The sequence below is a fragment of the Gavia stellata genome, chromosome 6 (assembly GCF_030936135.1).
Source record: "Gavia stellata isolate bGavSte3 chromosome 6, bGavSte3.hap2, whole genome shotgun sequence".
Lineage (NCBI taxonomy): Eukaryota > Metazoa > Chordata > Aves > Gaviiformes > Gaviidae > Gavia > Gavia stellata.
The window spans coordinates 32,608,930-32,634,106 of NC_082599.1; the positions used below are offsets into that span (position 1 = coordinate 32,608,930).

Genomic DNA, 25,177 nt, shown 5'->3' on the forward strand with positions numbered 1-25,177 from the left:
AGACTCTACATTTTTCAATGCCCTGCATATAAAAAAAATCTCCTTTATTGTACATGTTCATTTGTACCTCTCCAATACCATTTGTTCCCCACTGATTTCTTTTCTCTGTTTTTCAAAATAATCATAAATGACAAACCTAAAAAGCTCCTACCTCCTTAAACAGGCAACAGAAGATGCTGCAAGTCTCTCGACTTGTGTCTAAGAAAGGGTAGGGATAGGGGACAGCAGAGCCTTACTCACTTTGTAAAAGCAGCCGTATGAGCTGCTAATATATCTGTCTATATTGCATATGCTGCTTGGCACAGACAGAGGTTTTTCCCCACCTAGAACCTCATGGGATTTCTCTGCAGGTGTAGGGTCCATTCACAACAGCTTTAGGCACTTGAATCTTTGCACATGGAATTGCTTGTTCGAATTCAATCAATACTGCACAAGTAAATATGCTGTTTGAAGTTTTGCCATGTACTTTGTTAAAAAGAATTATCATACAAATCAAAATTATGCATGAGTTATAATTAAGTTTGCCAGGAGCATTCTTTCCTAAGAAAGAACAAACTGAGTTAGCACAGTAACTCTTACCGCTGGTATTTATATTGCTCAAGACAAACATAAAAGTATTAATGAGTTTTATTTTATTAGGAGTGTTACTTTAAATAAAACAAACACTCCAAAGGATTTCAAGCCACACAGGCTCATTATTATAGAGTGTATAGAGAGGGCTCAACAAGCTTGGAATGAGCAGCTGCCTTTCAGAGAAGATGTGACAGCACACAATAAATCAGACAGATATGGTCAAGCTTGTCCTATCAATCCATTGTTAGAGTCTGTTTGAAAGTATACAGGGGAATAATTTCACCACTTAACCTTAGAAATCTAGCTTCCTAAAGTAAGAAACTAGTCATGTTGTGTGATGCATGGAGAGCCATTTACTCTTCCAGAGGTTGTTCAGAACAAACACCTAATTGAGGGACATCATTGAACACCCTGGTTTCTCACATGGGTGACTAGGGGGAGCTACTCTTACCTTACCAGTCACATCTAAAAAGTGCCTCCCCTGAGCTTTCGATGATGAAAAGGATTTTAATGAAGTCACTTGTGATGAAGGATTGAGGCAGCCGGATCTGGAGGAAACTTTTCTAATGGAAAACTTCATTTATTATTCATATAGTCATAACAATGCAGTGGTACAGTGTGGGTTATGATACTATACCAACATTGTCCAAATGCATTTAAATAATAATGCTTCTTGCTTCTCTTTCGGGTAGAAAAAGGCATTACAAAGCTTCTTCCTTTGTCACTCATCCCATGTTGGTACCACATACATGGAAGCCAAACACAGATGCAAAAGCATTCTTCATTTTGCCAAAATTTTGTCCTTTGTCTATGAAAAATCAATGGTTTCAGGCCTTTTATAAAAGATTGGTGGCTTGTGGGTGGGTGCTGGAAATTAAAATTAAGAAGAAATAAACCTTCTCATTGCCATCAGCAGAACTTAATCTGACTAGGTGGGATTTTCCGTTTATGTTGGCAAACAGAAGCATTACATATTTGGACTGTTTATTCCGGTAACCTTAGCTAGCCTGCAGAACTGCAACATTACTCTTTTGATTAGCTCCACGCAAAAAGACCTTGCGAGGTGGAAAGATCTCCTACCCTTTCTGTATTTGGCAGGACCAACTCCATAAAAATGTCCATTTTGCCACGCCTCTGATACCCCACTGCAGCTGCTTCCTCTCCTCATCCCACAGCGAGATATTAAAAAGTTTGCATGGAACCTTCTCCAAGTTTATCTGGATGTACAAAAAAGCCAAGAATGCACTTGTCAAGGTTACAAATATCTAGGGAGCTAAGATAGTTTTTGTCTAACTGGCTCTTCAAAATGTAATAGAGGCCTGCCAGCTGAAAATTATTAACTGCTGGCTGAGCAGGGATTGTGAGTGCACTCTATAAGAGATGGAGCAGGAATTATATGTACCTATACTGCTGGAATTCTTACAATACCATAATAGAGCCATCCTACCACCAGATGTGCTTATAATGCTCTCAAAGTGCACTCTTAATATCTAGGCAGTTGAGGCACTTATTTCATGTCATCCTCCTGTCTTGTAACTCCAGTTTCCTTTTTAGGGAATGATAGGATTACTTCCTTCTCCTGATCCATATGTTGTGAGGGGTTTTTTTCATTATTATTTTCATGAAATGGCCTTCCATGAGTCATTTATGTTTGAACTGATCTTGTAAGTTGTTTCAAAAGTCAAATGGAGCCTTACTTTGATGACTGTAGAAAACTTTAATACCCTTATATAGCTTTTTAAATATGGTCAGACATATGTTTTTTCTACAGCTTGTTTAAATGCCAGAAAGGTAATTATGAAGTGTTAGTTGGTCAGTGCCTCTTTTAAGCTGCGGCATATGGTTGAAATTATCACTATAGTCAAGAGGAAGATAGAGCTTTCTTAAAATAATAGGCTCCATGATTTATCTCACATCTTGGGAAATAACTGAAAGTTGTAACTTTAGGATGACCCAACAATACTTTCCCTAGATTATTTTTTGTTCTTCTACCCTCTGAATAATATGATGCTCATCATTTTTTAAAAACCTAGTAAAAACAATTATGCTAAACAATTCAGTTCATCAGGGTTAGGTCTGCTCTCAAACCTATTTTCTGAGCAGGTACGTTAGTTCACCCGATACCCACTGCTGGTTTTTGTCATTGTATTATCTGAAGCAAGTTTCAATTCTCTGTGTGCAAATTCAGTGTTTCATGAGAGATGAAGAGAACTTCCAACACAAATAAGTCTACAGCCTGTAATGAGTTCGTGTTTATCACTTGTGTGTTCACTTATTTCAAACAAAGGAACTACTGCCTATCAGGTACCATTTTCTGCAATGCAGCCTTTGGGGGAAAAATAGTAAAGGAAAACTGTTCCAGAAATAGCAATTTTCTAAAAATGCTGCCTCACTAGAGAGCGGGGGTTTTTTTGGAATCCCGTCAATATATTTTAATTCATTTATAATAATTTTAGAGAAAGGACTGGTTTTGTTGCATCTGTTTAAAAGAGGTATCAAGTATGATCTCCTCTGTTGGGACAGCTAGTAAAAGAAAGTAATAACAGTAGTAAGTAAACAAATAAGTGCTGTTATTGCACTCAAGAATAATCATTCATTCTGCTAATGATGAAAAGACAGGTCCTGAATATGAGTTCAGTCTCTTAACTGGAAGAAAAAGAAATATTAGTGTCACACCAGATTCACCCTGGAGTTTTTTTTTTTTAAGTCACTGAAGGAATACTGATGTAAAACAAGTATGCAAGAAGAGTCAAGCCTTTTGATTTACTGCATTCAGCTTCTGAAGGCTGCCATATACCATGGAAACCCACACTCAATTCCATGCCTATTTACACCATTTTTCCATCAAAGCAATATATATGATTTAATAAAGAGACATTTCTAATTGACAACATTGGAAGTGACATTATTACTTGGCTTAGTATGATTCAGAAACTGAAAAATATGTCCAGAATTTCCTCTCAGTTTTCTTTTTGTTTTCGATTAACAATACAGTTTTTATGCTATCATTATTTTTTTTCTCTCAGATGATTCTATTGTGGCAAGATACAGAACTGGACTTTCTCGAGCTAAGAATCTTAATGCTTTCCTTTTCTAAGCAAGGGTGGCTTTAAGCAAGAAGGCAGGAAGGAAGGCAGGAAAGCAGGAAGGAAGGAAGGAAGGGAGTTATCTTTAGCAGCTCAGTTGTCACTCTGTGATAGTCTGGGGAAGCAGAGAAGAATTAAATTACATAATTAGATAGACTAATTATAATTCTATAGAAATTATCACAATTATCAGCAGAATGCTTAGAACCAACATTATGTGGTAGCTGGAAAACAGCAAGTGCTCCCATGACTTAAATGTATTCTCTGCACTTGTGTAGCACAGGCTGCCTTTTCTCCTCCAGAGGCAATATTCAATATTTATCTGTCCGTTTTCAGTTTGTTAAATGCTTTTAGTTTAACTATTTCCTTTAGGATAGTGAACCGTCTCTTCATTTAGTTGTACAACTCAACTTGATCTTGATGAAGAAAAGAATAAAGAATTTATCAGGAAGAATAGTTAAATTCCAGGCCAAATTCACCATTATTAAATATGGGGATATGTTTTCTGAATTCAACTGACTGATTCCTATCAAATTGGCCAGCGTATATTTTTTAAAATGTATGTATCGTTGCTCAGTTCCACACCGACTCTATCTTTGTCACTGAGACAAGAATTTATTCCTCCTACCCTTAGCTGTCAAAATCAGGTGTAGAAGTTAATCCAATTGTCTTGGCTTACCTTGGTCAGTGGAAATGAAAAAGGCAAAATTTTATCGATTGTTTGATACAAAATGGTGTGCTTTAAAAATATAACAAACATATTTAAGTAACTGAAAATGACCCCAGTGGAACCTGGCAATGTGTTCAAGTCAAACAAGAAAATCACTGGCTTCTTCTTGACAAACTGGAAGGGACAGCCATTCTCTACAAGTCTTCAAAGAAAAAAATTGTTTCATTTGCTTGTGTGAGTAAATGTGTGTTCCTATGTATAGAAAAGGCAGGATTTTCACCGAGATGTCTACTTCTAGCAGGTGTTAATGAAATTGAAGAAAATTGCAAAATTTCTCGTATCTAGAGTTCACAAATTGTGGCACTATTTTGATACCTTCCCTTGAATATATCATCATCTTACTGACTGTATCTAAAGCAATCCCTCAATCTAATATTGATTCCTGAAGAAAGGATGACTGTCTATCAGTGGGCAAAAAGTTTTCAATGTTAATGATAAAACTGTAGGTAATATTTCATCAGATTTGGTGTACTTCAGTCTAGTATTCTAAATATCTTTACTAAGACACATTTTTTAAATGTGTATGTTGATGTAATTATTATTTGAAATGTGACTTGACTACCTATTAAGTGTGTTGGGATGAGATCCTGAAACACTTCAGTACATGCTTAACATGAATATTTCCATTAGAAATCAATGTGACAACATGCATGATGAAACTTGAGCACGTGCAGAAGTGTTTCCTGGACCAGGGTTTGGTGAGCAGGAAACCAATAACAGTGATAAGAAATTCCATCGTCTCCTCTGCTTTCACAGCGCAGGGTAAGATAAAGTGGTTAAAAATGCCTGTATTCCAGTTTTGCTGGTGTTCCCATTCTTGCTGCCATCTGGAAACAGGATGTTCAGAAACTCTGGACAAATGGCAACTGCATATATTTAATAGACTAAAACAAGATGCTCGTATTTGTTGCATGCAAGCAAATCAACTGCTTATGCATATGCAGTATTTGGGACTTACCACTTCTTCAGCCACATCAGTGTGGACAGATTGGAAGAGATGTGACTAGTTTAACAGATATATTACTCATGCTTTTATCTTCCATCTCTGCCTACTAGATGAAACTAATCCGTAGCTGGTGCATACGAAAATATAAATTACTTGCATAGCAGAGACATAATAAATGTATATCATTTTGCTATAAACATTCAATCTGATATATCAACGTATCTCTTAGTAACATAAACAAGACCTCTACTGTGAGGAGCTACTAACCACTGGTAAATATTGGGCAAGTATTTGAAGTCCGTTATTTTGCAACAGTACCTGTCTTTCAGTGAGGTCAAGGTTTACTGCTATCTCATATCGCCTCAGCCTCGTCAAATAGTTATGATGAGCAAATTCTGCTTCTAGCTCTCTGATTTGCTCCTTGGTGAAAGCTGTCCTTTCCTTCCTGGGTTTACTGTTGACCTCTGACTTGTAGTTTCCTTCTTGGGAATCTGAAAAAAACAAAAGATGAAAAATGGAAGTAATGACAAGTGTACAGCTGAATAGGAAACAAGCCCAAAGATAACAACGTGCTTAAGTTACATTCTTTAACCTTTCTTCTCTCAGAAATACACCCTTGCTTTCATACCTGTGGATTCTTCACTGTAAATCAGGAAAGCAGCAGTAATTCTGACAGACGTGAGCTGCTGCTTCCATTCGCTCATGTCAAACTTTAGCTTAAAACATTGCAGTGTTTCATTTCCTAACAGTTCTCGGTAGAATTTCTGCAAAGCTTCAACTCCTTCCCACTCTCAGTGCTTTGAACCAGTACAGGCTGTGTATAATTTGACTAGTGTCTTAATGAGTAATACTTAAGAATATCTCTCTCCTATCATTTCGCTAATACTTTAAACCAAAGCTGTATTTTAAAGAACACAGTTCAAGGTTTAGTCCAGTTACACTTTCAGGGAAAGGTAACAGACAATGCCTAGGAAATTAACACACATCAAAAAGAAATCCGTGAGCATGTTCCATGTGATAATGGGATCTCCTCCACTCATGCCAAGGTGCAGGTAGGGAGGTTATGCCACAGCTGATATCAGTATAGGAAATTTGCTACCACTACAGCTCATTACGTAAGGAATACTTTGGCCACAATCAGAGGAGCTTTGCTGAAAGTTTCATTACCACCCTCCTCATTCCTTTTACTCTCAGAAACAGGTACATTTGGTCCTGAGCCAAACTATTGAACTCTGTTGCTGTCAGTGAAGTCTGTTTAAATAAATGAAAAGAGATCAAACTGTTCAAAAAAGAAAAAAAAAAACACAGAAAACAGAGAAAGAGAGAGTGGAAAGAAAAAAAAAAAGGCTGGACATTTATAAGTTTGGGTATGATACAACACCTATAAATCCAAAATTAGCAGGAGATCAGTAGGAGCATCATTAGTCAAATTCTGGCCTCATGAACCGTCTTAAAAATGTCACAGATACATTCACACTTCAGCTGCTGATTTAAATAGAAACCTGCATCAACATCCAAATGAACAGGCCTGCAAGAAATCACTCCCTGGGACTCTGTGTCAGATGAATCATCGACATGCCTGAGACTGTCCAACTGGCCAGTGGGTCTGGTTTCAAAACTACAGTCAACTATCTATGTTTACACTTTTTGTCAGTTACTCTGTTGCTTGGAGGAGAACTTTTTTTTCTTTTTTTAATGAGAACTATTGATGTTTGACTCAGTGCTATAGTCACTAATTTACAATGCTTTAAAGCTAATGGATTCAAATCACCAAACCTCTTAATTTTTGCTGACATGACACACAGAACTTTGCTTTGTGGTTTGTGGTTATACTGCTGGTGGGTATGACTGAGGGTACCTACCAACGTTGTTGAGTGGGTTTGGGAGCTGTTCAGCCGCAACTGGAGTAGGGATTTTCTAGGATAGGACCCCACCAGATAGCACACCCATTGACTAGAGTGTGGGGCCAAGGTCCATTATCCAAACGCAACACAGAAAACTTGACAGATCAAAACCACCTTAAACCTAGAAGTTCACATTTCTTCCTTCATATTAGCTGGCAAACTAGAGTCACTATAACTTCTCTCCATGTTTTTCCGTTGCAGGAACATGCACATTTCTTTTCTTCCTTGAAATTTCCTCATCTGCTGCCTCATCATAAGGTCCAAATACAATGTAGATGACCTGAACTTAGTCTGAGACTTAGATGGATCCCAGTTAGGTGAACACCAGTTATGAACTCTTGCTGTCATCTGACTTTGTCTGCTGCAGTGTTGCTGTGGTTCGTGTACAGATTGCCTTTTATTTCCTATTGATCTCATACTACTTGGAATAGTAATTTTAGAAATTTTTGTTGTTCTAATTTCCAAAGCAGTAAGTCTAGGTTTTCTGATTGTTTCTTTTTAACAGTCTATAGAGCCAGGATTGGGAGCTCCCATCTCTTTCTGACCTTCAGGTCTCTGTTCATATCACCTGACTAGCTTCTCTTTGGTGGAAAATGGGTGGGAGACTTGGAAGAGATTTTTGGCAGAACTCATGTCTACATCTGTTTTGCAGCTGTTGCAACTAAGGCAAGAAAAAAGTCCCAACAACCTTAGTTTTCGTCTACTGGCTACATCTTGTGCCAAATGGTAGGTGTAGAGGCAGAGAACAAAGCCTAGGGGGATCTAAGTTACACTCCTTGCCTCTCAAAAGGCACACATAAAATATATACAGATGGTACAAACCACTTGATGTAAAATACAGCAATCTATATTGTCTGTCTTCCACCTTCTCCCAGACAAATTCGGGCACACTCTCAGAAGATGTAGCCTATAGGCAAGTATTAGTATCTTACCAGTGTCTCTCTTGCAAACCTTAGTTCTTTGGATGTCAAGTAATGTAGGCAGTTAAACACTGCTTTGAGGGATGCAGGTCATACCTCTTTCTCAGAATTGTTTTTATCCGTTTTCAAAAACTCCAGGCAGCACCTTTAATATCTCCTATTAGACAAAAATGCTTGTTGGTAACTGATGTAGAAGGTACCATTTGGAAAGGCATTCAAAGCTATAAATGACTGTTCCACAGATTCTTGGAGGCTTAGATTTTTCCTGAGTTTAATAATAGCTCAATTTTTTTTAGAAAATATCATTACTAATTGCACTATTCCCCACCCTCAAAAGTTACTTCTGCTTTACTCTAAGGAAAGGATTACCATTAATCCCAACTTTTCTGTTGTTCCACCAGAGTTCCTATTTCCTTCTTTCTACATCATTGAGTGATGAAGCACACCAAGCAAAGACAGGATCTAACTCCTATGTGTAGCATATTAAAAGTGGTCATTTTGGTATTTTTGCTTTTTATGCAAGCATAGGAAAAAAAGGACTGGTCACAGAATAGGGAAAAGAGACTGGTCAGAATATCTGTGATACAAAGATCTGCTTGATAGGGTCAGAATCACAAGGAAAATGTGCAAGAAGCACCTGCTATTTTTTCTTGGATTAGTTCAACGGCTGACGTACCTTCATTTCTCAGACAGAAATGAACTTTCAATTAATACCTGCAATGGAATATCCAGGACAAGAATTTTCAAAAATAAGTCAGATTGGTTGTGCTCTATTAGCAGTTGCAGAGGGTTTTCAGATCAGATCCTGATATCTATACTGACAGTGAGTAGTGACAATAACCACTAATGATTTGTGACAAAAAGACCATTGGAATTTCGCCCCTAGAGTTGTTATTCAATGTCCAGGTTTTCAACTTTCACTCACATCTTCTAACACTTATTCTCAGAAAGCCTCTACCATGAACAACCTATTTCTAAATTTATTTCACTATAAATTTCTAGTGAAGTTGGCTAAATTAAATGTTCTTAATTGTATGCCTTCCTCTAAATGTTGTTGAAGTGTTTGCAGAGAACAACTACTACATGGTTATTTACTTAACTATGAAGCAATCTATACAAAGTAATAAATGCAAAAAGCTTGTTACTTCTGAGTGATTTAATGTGGCCTGAAAGAGCATTTCTTTCAGTCTTAATTCCTCTACATTTATTTAAATCACTAACATGTAAACAAAAGCTTTAGAGCTTCTAAACATCAGTGGGACACAACAATGATATGTGATTCAATGCAAAATACTTCTTTTTTTTCCTTCAAGATATTGGCAATACGTACTTAAGGGGAAGTATTTTAGTATCAGAGCAATAATCTTGCAAAATATCATTAATCTGAAATACACATATGAAGAAAATAAGCAACTTTGTACTATTATTTCAGTTGCAAAGGGATATTATGGAGAGGACAACTATATTTTTTAATGGTCAGAAGTACATACTGGTATACAGCTGAATTGCCTAATCTAATTGTTTCTGATGCTTTATAGTTAATTATATTTTCTGACAAAATGAAATAGTTCACTGAGACACAAGCAAGGAGCTGGCATAAAGGTCTCCATATGGTTCCTATTGTTTTGTCAGCAACTACGTGTGAGAACAAGATTTACCCAGAAATAGTCACATTCAAACATTTTTGACATTTAATAGAGAATACTATGCAGTTTTTCCATGACATTTTTTTCTATTTTCATCTCAAAGTTGCTCAGAATTCATATATAAACTTACCCTGTGTCCAAAACATTGTCCATTGCTTTGCAGGATACTAATTTAAATCCTCACTCCTTACTTTTGAGTATAATCTTTCTACCAAAAAAAATAGTTAACTCCTGGGCTATACAAAACTAGATAGTTATGCTTACTTCAATGCACCTAGTCTTATTTGCACCAGGTAAGACTATGCAACCAAATGCTGCAGACTTAATTAATCTATTTTTGTTTTTTCTCTTTAAAGTAATTTAAATAATATTCTTCGAAGATTTTGCTCAGTTAAAAGTATGGTTCCAAATCACTGAACATATTCAATCTGAGTGCCTTTTTTGAGAATGTCATAAAAAGTATTTCTGGAGCTGCAATTCATTAAATGTATTTAGAGAATCTTTTCTGAAAACTGGAACAAACAGCATCATCATTTCCATAATTCACAACTCTGCATGTGCAAATGGGCAAAGCTGCACAGTAGCACAAGTACGATGTCAAAATTACATTAATCCTTTTCTTTCTAATAAAAGCAAACTTTCAAAAATATGCAAAATATGGTTGCATATTGACTTAGTGCTTTCTAACCCAGTCTGTGACAATTTACAATTTAAAACAGCCTCATATCCACTCCCAAAAAACCCATGAACTGGCACAGCACAACCTGTGGGTATTCTGAAACACACTATATACCATCCTAACCATTACCTACTAGTTGTTGCTGCCAACGTTTTTTGTTATTACTGCCTCCTGAAAGTACAAGTCTAGGAATTATACTGCAGTATCAGAAACACTGATTCATAACACTGTGATAGCTAATGCTGCAGGTTCTTGAAGATACCTATGCTGGAAAAGATGTGCTTCTGCCAGGTAATCTTATTGATCTAATTATATAGCATGTACATGTCACTCCTTCAAACCGTGCAAATATGGAAGACAACATATGAATTCTCTCATATGAATAATTGCACTAGTTAGCAGATCTTCATATGAAAGACACTACTTTCAGTTCCAAATGTTTGTATAATTACAGCTTATATTAGAAAGGATTTCCTTAAAGAACCTTTACAGGCTGCATTTTAATAGGACTTTATCCAGTGGGACTTCCAGTTCCCATTTGGAGTCCTGGAGATACATCTCCTACATGCAGCATCGAATAACATACATGTGGTGATTGTTTGCCTATTTACTGAACCATTTTTATAATTTGTTTTCACGTAGAAGAGCTTCATTAAATGAAGGTGAGAGCTGTTAGCACCATCTCCCCACAGATTAGCAGTGAGTCCTCCTGAGTAAGAGTTAACCTGCAAAGTTAAACCAAGAAATTTTCTGTGCAGAAGCCTCTTGGAACAAAGACATCCAAGTGGAGTCTTGAGACAGGAGTTAATATAATCTTCCTTCCCTTGGGTCTCACCTCCTAGACATCTCCCACAGAGGCTCTTTCCTACCCAAAGGAAGCAGAATAAAAGTGAAGAGCGACCAAACCCACCCCAAACACTGTGCGTGCTTCAGTCATCATCATCGGTCCAATGAAAGCCCTTCCCTGGACAGCAGCTGTATCAGAACTCCAAGGAGGCATTAAAATACTCCTTTTGGCCCTACTTTATTGTATAAAAATACTTAGAAAAATAGATTTTTTTTCTGCAAATATGGTACATAGAAGATCTAGAGCACTACAAACTGTAGGAAAGTGGCTGCTTAAGAAGAGAAAAGAGCATATGACACACAGATAATCGCCTCTCAACAAGACTTATCTCCCTAAAATGGTGGGTTGTAGTTTCTATTTTAGCTTTGTGAAGCATGGAGACTGTTGTCCCGCCAAAAATACTAGAGCAGCCAACATAGGTAGTGTTCTGGGATTCAGGTTTAACAAAAGGCCATATTTAATTCCTGTCTGAAAAAAGAAAAAACCTAAAATATTTTATTGATAAAGAATGCACTCTGGATGATTTAATCCTTTTGGTCAATGAGCTTTTTGAGGAGATGCTTTCTCACAAGTACATGTAGATCTGCCTCTTTGTCACAGTTAGAATATAGTTGAGATTGCTCCACTTCATATGACATAAAATACTAAATATTTAGTTTAAGATATTACCAGCAAAAACAGAGAAGAGGCTAAGGAATGGCAAAATACATTGCAGTGACTTGCTGCTAAGAAATAAATAGAGAAATTATACTGGTATGTATCCTGCATGTGCTATCCAGAATTTAAATAGCATGAAAATAGTTATATTATTTTTTTCTCTGTAAAGCCAGATTAACTTCTTTATATAAATGGCCATGAGTTTTATGTGTTTTCAAATTTACATTCAAAGTTCCTTGCATTTAAAGCAGCAGCACATTCCACTGCAAGACTAGTGATGTCTGCTTCCCAAATGGCAGTCAGCTCTTGCTTATAATTCTGCTGCTTAGAAATTTCAGACCTTGTGGATATTATTCTTTGAATCTGCGAGTAAAACACTTTTAATGAGGTGTTACAAACTTGGTCACTCCACGTAAAGATCTCAACTATTTCGTTTTCAGATACCATTACAATAAATCTTCATTGTGAATTTCCAAATACCCTTCTAATAACCAATCGCTGTGTTTTACCCATATACAAATAGACTTCAATATTTTTACGCATAGTCACTGTAGTCACTTTATCCCAAGGTTGCTGAAATCAAGGTGTAATTTCCAGACTTCACCAAGTGTATAGCCTTATGCTTTTTCTTCCTTACCTGATGTGCTATAGACAGTGCCATTGCCCCCACTCCTGACACACAAGACGTTACATTAAAAGAAAGTAAAAGCCAGAATCTATAGTAATTCTTGTAGATCTTGTAACAGACCACATCACTGTGCCACAATATGTACTTCACTAGAGCAAATGGCCTAGAAAAGAATGTGCCATTTGGGCCAGTTTCTAAGGTTAGGCCAAGTTCTTCCCCAGATTACAGTGGGCAAGCTGGGGCAAGCTCAAGAATTTCAGTGGAATCGCTTCTCCATCACAAGGGTGTCAGAGCCAATTTTAATCCAATTTTAAGTCCCAGCTTACTTTGTGTATGATCATGAGAAGTCTTGAGTTGATTAATGAAAAGTATTTTCTTAGGCTCCTACGTATATATTTTCTCAAAATATACATGCAGAACTTACAGTCAAAATCTTGCTGACTTCTAAGTTTGCTTTTCAAAAAAATTTTATTGCAATTGCATGAGCTCCTGTCTGAACAAAAAAATAAATAGTTTGCACATAAGCCAAAGAATCCAGGCTTTTAGTTTTCCATACTTAGCAATAAAAGTTGAAACACTTACAGAAGTTTAATACAGTTGGAGTTTCTTTAGGGCTACATATTGCCTTACTCACCCATCTTTCCAAAGCAGGTCTTCAGGATACAGTTACACAAAGGAAAATATAAATGAGTACCAACAATTCGACTTTAACTCTTTCTAAGAATTATTTTGCTGCTACAGGAAACAGGAAGCCATTTCACAGGGGTATTTTTCAGTGTAATTCTTCCACATTTGTTATACTGGCTAATTTTTTTTTTTCCATTCATCATGGAACAGATTTCTTTGGAACTCCTTAATGATGTAGTGAAAATTTTATATATGTTGAACATGTGACAGAAAAAAACAGTGTCTGGAGCAAATCTAACATCCAATATTTCTGCTTAATCCTGTTAGTGTGCCTTTTCTCCCTTTTTTTTTTTTCCCAATCAATCTGCCTCAAATGTTTTTACTCTTTCTAAAACCTGTCCTTTTGGAACATTCGTAACTGGGCTCTGCACTGTATGTAGCACCTTGCAGAATTGCAGGATCACAAATCACCTTCCATTTCACAGTCCTGATGAGTGTCGTGGTCCTCACAAGCAATTTCACATGGTCATTCCCTGCCTTGGTGGCTGCCCCTGTTAGACATGGCTCAGCTAGTGTGGCATTACAGCTTTCAGCATGAGGCACAAATGTAATCCCTGTCTGGGTCTTTAAGAAATATCATAGATTTCTGTGCAAATGTATATGCCTGCATATGTTTTAGTGACATGTTTTGTAAATCTTATTATCCCTCAGAAAGCATTAAAATGAAACCAACAGGCCCAGCTGTGCTCATAACATACCTTAGTAGATATCCAGACTTCTTTTAAGAACAGAAAAACACACACACATGCACGCTCTCCTACCAAACAGGGTTGCTGTTCTGGGTGTATTCTACTATTTCATTCACAGTTTACTTTACAACATTGTGCTGAATTATAACTAACTATAAAAATGGAAAAACAGCGGAAAGTACTTTCCCACATGCAATTAAATGGAATTACCTGTCTTTCAGGGGAAACCAAAATAAAAAGTGTTATAAAATAAAATTTTTCAGATGTTTAAACTATTTATACCATTGGTTTTCAGACCAACTTTCACTTAAAACTATTACTATCTGTTAATACTAGATGGAAAACCTCCTAATGACTACTTTAGAAGTCCTGACTGTCAGCTGTTTTTGACTTACAAGTTCTCCTACTTAGAGGCGTGCAACATTTTCCTTTCTTTGTGTTTTCTCAAATGATTATCATAAATGGCAGAATCCATTAAAAACACCCAATGGATTTGTCATGTTTGAAGCTAACACAATTTCCTTTTTCAAACTATAGTACAATTGTTAGGGGATGGAAAAATGCTCACGTAATTAAACAGAAAACCCAAAATAGCGCTCTAAATAGTATATTGGATAAAAGAAATAAATCTGTAAAAGAAATAAAATCTAACTAACAGCACAGGTTTAATTTTTCTGCTAAATCTATTTTAATTTTACAGTCTAGGAGAGCTTTTTGATGAATAATTTTTCTTGATTGCTATCAATCAAACTTGTACAGTTAAAGTTTGTGACTCATAATGGAAAGCTTTGGCAGGGTGCAATAAAAAAAAAACCTTCAACTTCTATGGGAGCAAAAAGCTGCAACATAATTCTTTGGAGTACTTCCTATTATTTTAAGATTAGAGTGCAAGAAGATATTTACTATATATCTGAGAGGGGATGTCACTTCAACTACTGGTTCAAGTATAGCTTTTGAGACGGCAAACTTTTATGCCATACTTGTACTGTCCCCCTTTTATATATGTCTGTAACAGAGAGACTATAGTTAAAATAACAAAGAGGTCTAAGCCTCCATTCATTGTCTAAAATGGACTCCTACTTCCAAAGTAGTTGATATTCTTTACATAGTCTTAATTTTAAATTTGGACAGAGAAAGTACAGTAGTAAGGGCCTGATTTTGCAAACATGTCAGTGTTTACATAAAGCTTAGGTCCCAAGTGAGCACTTTGAGAACAGATATATTTAGAAAAAAAGGAAAAAAAGAAAAGAATCCCTGAAAACCCAAAAGCATCCAATAATCAAACCACAAGTCCACAGTCAAACCAAAAGGTCATTTTGTCCCCAGCTTCATTTCCAACTCCTTTTCAGTAATGGAAAGTCTTTCTGTGATCACTATACTAATACAAAAGTAGAAACTTTTATGTTCCCAAGTAAGAGAGGCCATTTGGCATACAAATGTTAAATAATATGGCCTGACTCTTCCATCATTCACCTCACACAACTTGCTGCATATAAGCTGGAGAAGAAAGGCCTTCCTGGTAATGTGCTAGGGAAATAGTCTGACAGTGCATGTCAAAGCATAATAAATCCTATATATGTTTTACATGTATTTGTTTTGCTCTTTTAAACAAAGCTTATTTTAAATACCTACCTCTACTGGGATAAGAAATTAAGAAACATTCATTACAATGAAAGCTACGAGTTGGGTTGGTATAGCTTTTTTCTCCATCCTAAAAATAACACCAAAAACAAATACGAAAGTTATTTAATTCTTTCGTAAAACAACCCACATCAGTCCCCACATTCTCTGTTGTGATCGGTTGTCACCTCCAGTAATGGTTGGCAGGCTGGAGGTAAAACATCATCCCCTTTTCACTCTGAAAGTGTTGAACTCCATCTTTCTAAGAAGTGAAAATTGCTGGTTTATTTCTTCGCTCTGCTTCCCATCCATATAATCTAGGGTTGGATGCTCTGCAGTAAGAGTAGAGGCAATACTTGAGATTATCAGATCACAGAAATAGGGGAAAAAAGAGCAATAACATTATTAGCACACCTACTGGAGGATGTTGGAGTGTACTCTAAAAAGCAGAGTCTTGCAGCAACAGTGAAATCCCAGCATATATACCAGTAACTAGCAGTTCCAGGGCTGGACTTCATGCAACAGCAATGAACGCTGCATTTGCCAGTGCTAATGGGGTGAGGAGGCGGAATTAGAAAAATCCCCCTCTGAACCTCAAAAAAATGCCTCCTGAACTCTGTCTGGCAGCGCTGAAAAAGAGTATGTAGAAGCTCCGAAATGGCAAAAATTCAAGAGGTATATTAAGAAGTGGAATAAAGGTCTGCAGCTTTCCAACAAAATGAGTTATAGTAGTTAGACACGAGCTCTGGGGCGTTACTCTTTCAATATAAAACTTCATTCCATCTAATTTTAAACTACTCAGTCACTGAGTTTCCGCCCAATTAAGTAAGATTATTGGACGCTATACTATTTTTATCCAGGGTATCTTATTTTAAAATTGCACAGCTTTGAAAAACCTTAATGCCAAGAAAGGAGCTTTTCCAGTCTTTTTTACCCATTGATAACCACCCCGAATATGGGCCTCTCGCATCCCCGCTGAGGATCTTGAGGCAAAAGGGACGCCTACGAATGAGGGACCGTCCGCTTAGCACAGCCATCCCTGTGATAGACTGGCTGATAGTTTCTGTGGATACAAAACAAAAGCTGATGCATCCGATCACAGTCGTCTGTTGTGAGGCAAAGTGTCACGAGGCAGATGTAAAGGTAAGTACTGAACAGTCTCATTCCCTCTCTCACCTGCTCTTCTGCTGAGAGCTCCTTAGCAACTCAGCACTTTTAGGGTTCATCTGCTTGCTGCCTGGTTATTTAAAATGTCCAGCCAGCATGACTTGAATCTCCCTTCCTTTCTGCAGTCCCTAGTGACTCCAGTCAGTAGAGCAAATGTCACTAGGGCTTGGATTTATTGTAGATGCTGGACTGAGCATGCTCCGGTACAGCACAGCCCTATAAAAATGGTGCTTGTTGAATAACTGCACTGGGTTGTTTTACATTGTTGCAATGTTTTCCAGGGGATTTATAGGCCTCTGGGGTACTGAAAACATGGAGCAATAGCTTCTTTCACAGATGTAAACATGGGTTTGAGTAAATAGTTAATTTATGCTGGTGTTAGAGCATTTGGCTAGTCATAAACAAGCTTTCTCCATCCTTCGAAACAAAACCAAAAACTGGATATTGATATTTTCTATCATCCAAAACCCCAGCTTGCTTCTTAAGCAAAATTGGCCCCAGTTCATTTCACAAATCCGAGACAAAATTCAAAAGGAAAGGAGGGTAAAATGTTGGTTTGTAACGGTTATGACTATGCTGAACTCATATAAAAGATAAAAGAGCGTAACATGCTGATATAGCTGATGTTTTTATGCAAAACTGCCTTGTTTCCATTAAACAGTGAAAAGACAGCTACTGTTTAACTGAAGAAACTGATGGAAAATCCTCATTACTATATAAACAGTGGTTTAGGCATAAAAAGTGTTTAGTTTATGCATCTGTCCATTTAGCTGAACACTAAGCTTTTTCTAAACACAATTTGGTGCCTTCCTACTCCCATATATTTTCACTTTCTTTTTGAAAGCAGGAAATCTGTGTCTTCTCATGCCTCAAAATGTAAAACAAAAAAAAATTAATGATTTTTGCATCATGTGTTTTACCTAACCCACCAGAGAATCCCAGTACATTGCTCCTAGAATTGTAGTTTCCCTTGAAAGTCTGTCTTTTCTTTTGTTTGAGGGTTTGGGTTTTTTTAATTTTACTTTATTTCCAAGTGATACTTTGGTCTACCATGGCCATAAAAGACCTCATTGGTTACATCATCTACTTATTCTATTTTGGGATTTAGACTGCTTGCTTATTTAATGTTCTGTCATTCAGCTGCTTATCCAGACCTAAAGCTGAAGAAAAAAATCTCATAGCCATGCAATTAAAACACAATGTTCTCATTTTAATTCCCTTAGCTTTTAAGTCACGTCAATAAAAATCTATACATAAACCATTTTTTTCAGTGATGGCTTCCATTCCTAGTTCCACAGATTTCACCTCTTTCAAGCTGTTTTAGTCCCTATTAAAAATCTCAGTATCAACCCCTTTCTCTCTTCATTCACTTTCACGACGGCAGCCCTTCAAGTCCTTGACATAATAAAAATTGTCTTGCAGTAACTGCCATGCAAGTTAATCTTCAGTTTTGTGGACAAAATGAGAAGACGTTGATAAGATAAGGCTGAGAACATAAAAAAATCCCTGGTTATTCCTTCTTGGATTGCATCAATGGTGACCAGATAAGAAGTTCAGGTTAACCATCCTCCTTCAACATATTAATGAGCATTAACTCAGCCATATATTAACATGTAGGTCAAACAGGATTATTTGTGTGGATGGTGCCCTGTTTGTAAATCGGACCTGCCCCCAAAAGCTACTGAATAGAGCCACACTTGCTTTTGTGTATCTTAATACCTCAAAATTGTCTTTTAATCAGTTAAGAACTAATTCTGATTTGTTTTTATTTGATTTGCTTTAACTTGCACTGAGAGATAATAGAAGCCTATTTCAGACAGTTTGCTACTACTTGAAATTATTCATCATCAATTCTCAGAGAAGGGACACTATCAGGACACTAATGAATGACCCTACTAAGCCGTAAAGGGTAATAAATAAAGAAGTAAATGTTTATAATACTACTTGGAAAAGACTACAATTCAATCAAAGACTGAAGAATACCTGCCTCAGCTAGGAAGGCTAGTTCCCTAGCTAGGAGGACATGTTTGGTTCAAAAACTGTAGAAAGAGCTCAGACGCTCTTTCATTGAATGAAGACACGTATGCACAAATAGAATGAGACAGAGAAACTCCCAAATATATTATTTTTTCACATTAGTGTAGCAGTGTTACTTAGAGGGCCTCCTCATTATACTGGACACTGCATACTAACAAATGAAAATCCATGCTCTCAAGAGCTGACAATGCATTTATTATATGCTGCACCTCACTTTGTGGCGGTAACAAACAAGTGAAAATGCTGATCACTACATCCCAGCTGTCATCATCCTGGGTATTATACCAGAGCAGGTTTTAAGGAAAGACAGAGGGAAAATGTCATAGTTGTGATGTTCAACTTCAACTTAGTCTCCCAATTCATCTAACTGAAAACAACAGTTCCTACCTTGAACAAGACTTTGATCCTTATTGGAGTAAGGTGTGGCAATAACTGGCCAAATTTGTATAATCACATATTGTTTTGCATATATATAGTATCACACAAAATTCACATTTTAAATAACACACCTGGGGGAAAAGAAGGGCAAGGAGGAGTCAGATTGTATATGGTCTAGTCACAGGTATGCAGACAGGGCATAGGATGATGTTCAAGTCACATCTCACTGAGGTACAACTGCAGAAGCAACGGCAACACAGTCTGTTTCTCTGAGTCAAAATGGTCTTCTTAAGTGGTGCAATTCTGAAATTCCTTACAGTATGCTTATGACAAAAAAAAAGTATAATTTATCTCAAAGGTTGCAGGAAATTAAAGAATCATAGCAAAAGGTCAAAATATGCAGTGTCCTCAGACTTGTGTTCAGCAGAAGGCTAAGGAAAAGAAACATGTTGATATCTAAACAAAAAATGAAAGGACAAAAGCAACATGGAAACATATATAGAGTTCTCAGCAAACCTTTGTAGACTTTTGTGAGAAGGTGAGCAAACCTTGCGTGAGAGCTATGTCAACAGATACTCAGGTCCGCTGAGCTACATAGTAATTCAGATGCTATAATATCTGAAAGCACCAGTCTTTGTCAGTATAAATCAGCTTATCTTCTACATGACAAATTGGTAATATGCAATGTGAGTATGATCTATTCCTTTTATAAATTAATAATTCAAACAGATTAAGAGATCCTTATACATAGAAATATGACCTAAAACTCCAGAAATATATTTAGGAAGCAGGAATACAAGCCACAATCACCCAAAAATGGTTTCAGGGTGGAAGCACTTTCTGGAATTATAGAAGTGTCAGTGCAAATGCAAGATAACTATTTATCAGTAAGAGAGCTATGAAAATCAAATATTTATTTTTAGGCAACTCATACGTCAAGTTGCCCGGGGTAAAATCACTTTTCAGTATTTAGAATTTCATCTTCCTAAGCATATTTAGAAAACAGCCATTTTGAAACTCCCTTTGCACACAGGAGATGTTTAGGGGAACCAAAATAATTTTTAAAACTTGATAAAAGAATACACATAGTGTATGAAAGTCATTAGCTCAAATCCAGTTCTGAAAACCTGTTTACAAATGACAATCCCACAGAGCAGTCATACAGGATATGAACAATAAGTTGTTTCACAACTCTCAGCAATGCGTGTGTGAAAAGAAAGAAGTGGTGGAAAGTGCTCAGAAAAGTACACTGCCATTTGTACCCATTTTTCTAAGGAAAATGACCTCCAATGACCCACAATGCTGTTCTAGATTAGTCATTTCTCTACATCTTCTGCTGTTATTGATCATCAAATTTATCTATCCCATTTTTAACAGGTTATTATACACAGACTTTCCTCTCAGATCCAGAACCTTGTGAATCATTATGAATACAATGTCCTGGAATAGCTATACCATTAATTTCTCAAAGCATTCAATATTTATACAAAAGTACTTAAGAACCAGTAAGGCAATAATGCTGAGATACCAAAAATGATGTTCAGCTCCTCGTTTACTCTAAATTAATATTAAGAAAAATGTAGTAGATCACAATGTTATATCCGGTACAAACCATCACTTGGACAAAGAATAGCTGACTCTAGACAGGACCAAAGTACTTGTCTGAAATGCTTCCTTCTCTCTAAATGCCTTCCACCTCACCACCCCTCCTCCTGATGTTAAGACATGCAAGCAGATGCCCTGATCACTGCCTAGCCTGTATGTATTTGCTTGGATTGATTCTCACTGTGCTTAACTCTCACTCCAGATGATGACGATTATGCCCCGTCCTGTCCGAAACAAAGCAGGCACCAATGATCAGAATTTGCTAACTGATGTAATGCATATGCAGGTATTAAGTCACGCATCCTGAAAAAGTTGGAGTTGAAATATAAACACACAAGTAGTCTGCTCAGCATGAAGACTCACACGACATACCGCTTTCCTTTCCTGTTCTGTGCACTGGCTCCCCCTTGAAGTAAAGAGTCCACCTCAAGGTCTCTCTCTAGCTGTTTAAAGCTGCCACAGAAATAACTCGAGCAACCTGGCAGCTCTTTCTCTCCAAGATACAACTTTTCTAAGACAACTGTGTTCCACTGAAACAATTATAAAACTTAGGAGTGTGAGGCTCACAAATTCAGAGCCAGGTCTTTTTTCCCACCACAACTGAATCTCCATTCCCATAAGAAAAGTGTGGCTCCAGAATTCATGGCTTGCAGGAGCAGATACAAAGCTCTCTTAACTCTGGTTTAGTAAGTTATGCACATACACACAACACAAGCAAAAGCTGTGTAGTACACACAGGAAGAAGTTAATTCCTTTCTGCCATATTAATATACAGAATTCATGAACATGACATCTTTGAGTTCTCATAAAGTAGCTTAAAGTCTGTTTACTATTTCAATTCATGATACACTAAAAGTCCTCGTCCAGCATAAATAAAAATAGTGAACAAGCATTGAAAATTGGCTGTAGCTTTTGCTCTAAACAACCCCTGAAATTTTTTGATGCTTACTTGGAGCTTGCCCAATCATTCCAAACCTGGGTTGATGTGACTGGATTGAGTCTTAAAAAAGAAGTATCTTTCTGATTGGGTTTATACAGTCTGCATGATACTTTGTTTCAGGTCATTTTTTTGTTGGAAGACAAAGTAAACAAGAAATTCTCAAGCATTTAACTATTACAAAACTAGCTATCAAAACAAAGACAGAAGTTTCAAAGTTTTGGTTCCAGTACTATTTAAAATGGCTTGAAGATCCCATTTTAGCACTACCTCATCCTACTATTTTTGATCTGGAAAAAATCTGTTTCTTGACTGCCTTCTTTACAACTTCAGAGATATTAAATGAGTCAACAGGGAAAGTGATCCCTTATTTGCTCAGTAAAATGTAAAAACATTCTTTACAGTTGTCATATAACTAAAATTCCTTGAAGTTCCTGTAATGTAGAGCTAAGTGTTTAGTAGCCTTCAAATTGTCGTTCTTCCTGTAACAAGGTGCTTTAGCAGTTACATAAATAAATCATCTAAGGACATAATCCAAGAACCCTTATGCAATTTTTATTCATACATCCTTTAAGGTATACCTATGCTTATTTAATCTTACGAGGTTTTCCCCTCTATTTCTTTGATGGATCAGCTTGAAAGCAGCAAAAACAGGATTCCTGTCTATGCAGAAGTCTATAAGCTAGCTGACTGATACAAAGATACAGGCGTGCAGATGTTTCTTCATGTGAACAGCCACCAGCCTTTATTGTTAATCATGGACCATAAGTCTCTGGGAAACAAACAAACAAACAAACAAACAAGCTGACAACCAGAGGAGGGAAAAAAAAAAAAAAGATAAGGTATGGCCAGACTTTATATCTTCTACTTCATATTTCCTATGTTCCCACCAGCTAGATTTGGAATATAGCATTTTCAGGAAATTTAGCTTTTATAATCTCTCATGTTCTCTCCAATTCTTCCCACCATTTCATTATTTATTCCTGATGACCACAGATTATGTCTGTGACACATCAGAACCTAAACCGTTGCGTAGTTTCAACAAATAAGCCTTTTCAGGACTTGAAGCTACCAAAATCTCATTTGAAAAACCAACTCTAAGCACTATTTCAGAGTGTATATGGATTCATTTCAGGATATTTTGGCAAATGTATTTTGGAAACTACTCCCAGTTTTATAAACAAGTAGTGTATTTTGTAGGAATTGAACTGTCATATGTATGGCAGACAGATACGTGCCTTTCTTTTCTTCACTTTTGTTCTGTTATTGACAGAAACACCACTTACGTGGGATTAAATGTGAGCCAGGAAATATGTATGGTCAACTGGAGCCCCAGGTTATTTCCAGAAGTTTTCCAAATCAGATCTGGCATCTGGCACCACAGCAAGCGCCATTCTCCTTTTGGTTTAGTTTTATACCATTTTACTATGGGTCTGTTTTTACATCTCCTGTCACTAGTGCAATCACTTATAAGTCCAGAGAATAAGAAAGAAAGGAAGAAGGGCAGCCCCATCCCATCTTCACATGAGGTTGTGTGACGGGGTTACCTCCTGGCTGAGGACAGGGTGTGGTGAAGCACATTCCCCCGGATCCACACAGCACTTTCTCTCCAGTTCCTTTCAACCCTCCAGTATCTTCCCACCAAGGAATGTAGAGACAGTTCAGCACTGTGCTGGGAGCATGCAAACACCCAGTCCATGGCAGGAAAGGGATAGATACAGGAATGTCTCCTTAAGTCACTGGTAAGAACATGTACATTTTTTAAAAAGTCCATACTAACTTATAAAACACAATATATACACAAAGCATCAGAGGACAATCTGAGTACAGGGGTTAGAATAAACTTTTGGATGGTATATAACTAAAGCCTGTGTTTATACTTGCAGTAATTACAAGAATAGTTTCTACCTTATCATGAGTTCAAAATGTGAAGTATTAAATTTGCTAGCAATAAAAAATAGAGTGGAATGTCAGCACGAGTCTGAAAATAGGTCATTTAAAAGGATTTGGATAAGAACACATTAAATATTTTATTTATAGAACTAAAGGCAAAAAAAAATTACTGGTTGTGGATCCAAATCCAAGATAGAACTTTTACTGAAACTGTAATAACACTGTTTTCCAACAAAGAAAAAAATGTCATTGGAAATACTGATATTAAAACTCTTAACAATACTGATATAAAAACTCTTAACAAGCTTCAAATTATTTAGAAACAAGCATAAAAAATGGAATGGATAAAGAAATATGAAAGGTTTTTCAACACTATAAACTGTGTTGTAAAACTGTCCCATTTAAAAATTCTTATTTGCTTTTGCTGGGCCAGGGGTCCACCACTAATGAAGATTCATTAGATTTTCCTTAAAAAAGTAATCTTTTTCTATTATTGATTGTTGCTGTCATGAGTTCAGCTTCCATTAGCAGTTTCTTGTAGTTTTCATATTCGCAGACATTTGTACAAGTCAAAAGTCAGGTTTTATTAGGAAAAAAGCTTAAAGCTACTTTGCTGAAAATAACTGCAAATTTTTAACAGGAACATTTTCCTTCACTTTTATGAAGTAAACTACACTAGTTAACCTAGAAATGACTTACAGAACCTAAACCCAAGATTTTTTTCCCTTCACAGCAACCATGCTCGCCTGTCAGAAGCTTAACTTCCACCCCCTTTTTCAGCAGTGGAAGTAGTTCGGCAGACAACAAGCAGAATGAATTAAGGACTTTACTAGCTTTTCAAGACTAATTTTTCACATTGAAAAGAGGTAAAAGATAAGACTTGAGCCACAGATTGTTGGGAAACAGAGACTGCAATGAAATAAATCCCAGCTCAAGAGAAAAGAAAAAGCAGATGCAAACTTCCATGTGAAAACACTTGGTGCTAAAGGCAGCCAGGGCACAGAGAGGTACCCTGTGGAATGAAACACCAAGTGCAGCAAGCAGAGGACCATCTAGTTCAAAAAGGGAGCCAGAGAAGCATGGAGGTCGGAAATATGGTGCCAGGCAAACAAACAGCTGACTCAATGGATGTCACAGACCTAGAAGAGCTTCCTGGACTCTTTCAAATTCCCTCTGTCCCTGTGAAAATGGCTTTCTTTAAGTAGTTTCTAAGGGTCTGCAATTCATTTCTTGGCTAGGCAAGCTCACTTTCACTGAACACAGTGATCCGAGGTTTGTTTGAATTCCTGCTGTGTGGAAATCTACTGTACTTTCTAGCAGGTGTGAGAACACTGAGGCTCCTTCAGTTGCAGCTCATTTCCACTTGCTAACTACTTTATCTCTGTGGATGAAGCAAAAGTGACTTTTGTGTTTCCTGGCAGTCTGCTGCTTCAAAGAACCTAATAGTGATTTGTTTATTTCAGAGGAAATGGAGACCAGTCAGTGACGACAGATTTATTGGTTAAATGGACATCACAAAAAAATTTTCATGCAGTACAGGCTCTCTTT

At 36.9% G+C, this 25,177-nt stretch overlaps 1 protein-coding gene across 1 annotated transcript in view; it reads right to left on the reverse strand.

Moving 5' to 3' along the window:
* The window catches only part of MEOX2 (mesenchyme homeobox 2), a 52,921-nt gene that overhangs the window by 8,479 nt on the left and 19,265 nt on the right, over positions 1-25,177 (reverse strand). Inside the window, exon 2 of the mRNA XM_059818481.1 lies at positions 5,654-5,826. Within this exon, the coding sequence (XP_059674464.1) occupies positions 5,654-5,826 (173 nt within the window). The remainder of the gene's footprint in view (positions 1-5,653; positions 5,827-25,177) is intronic.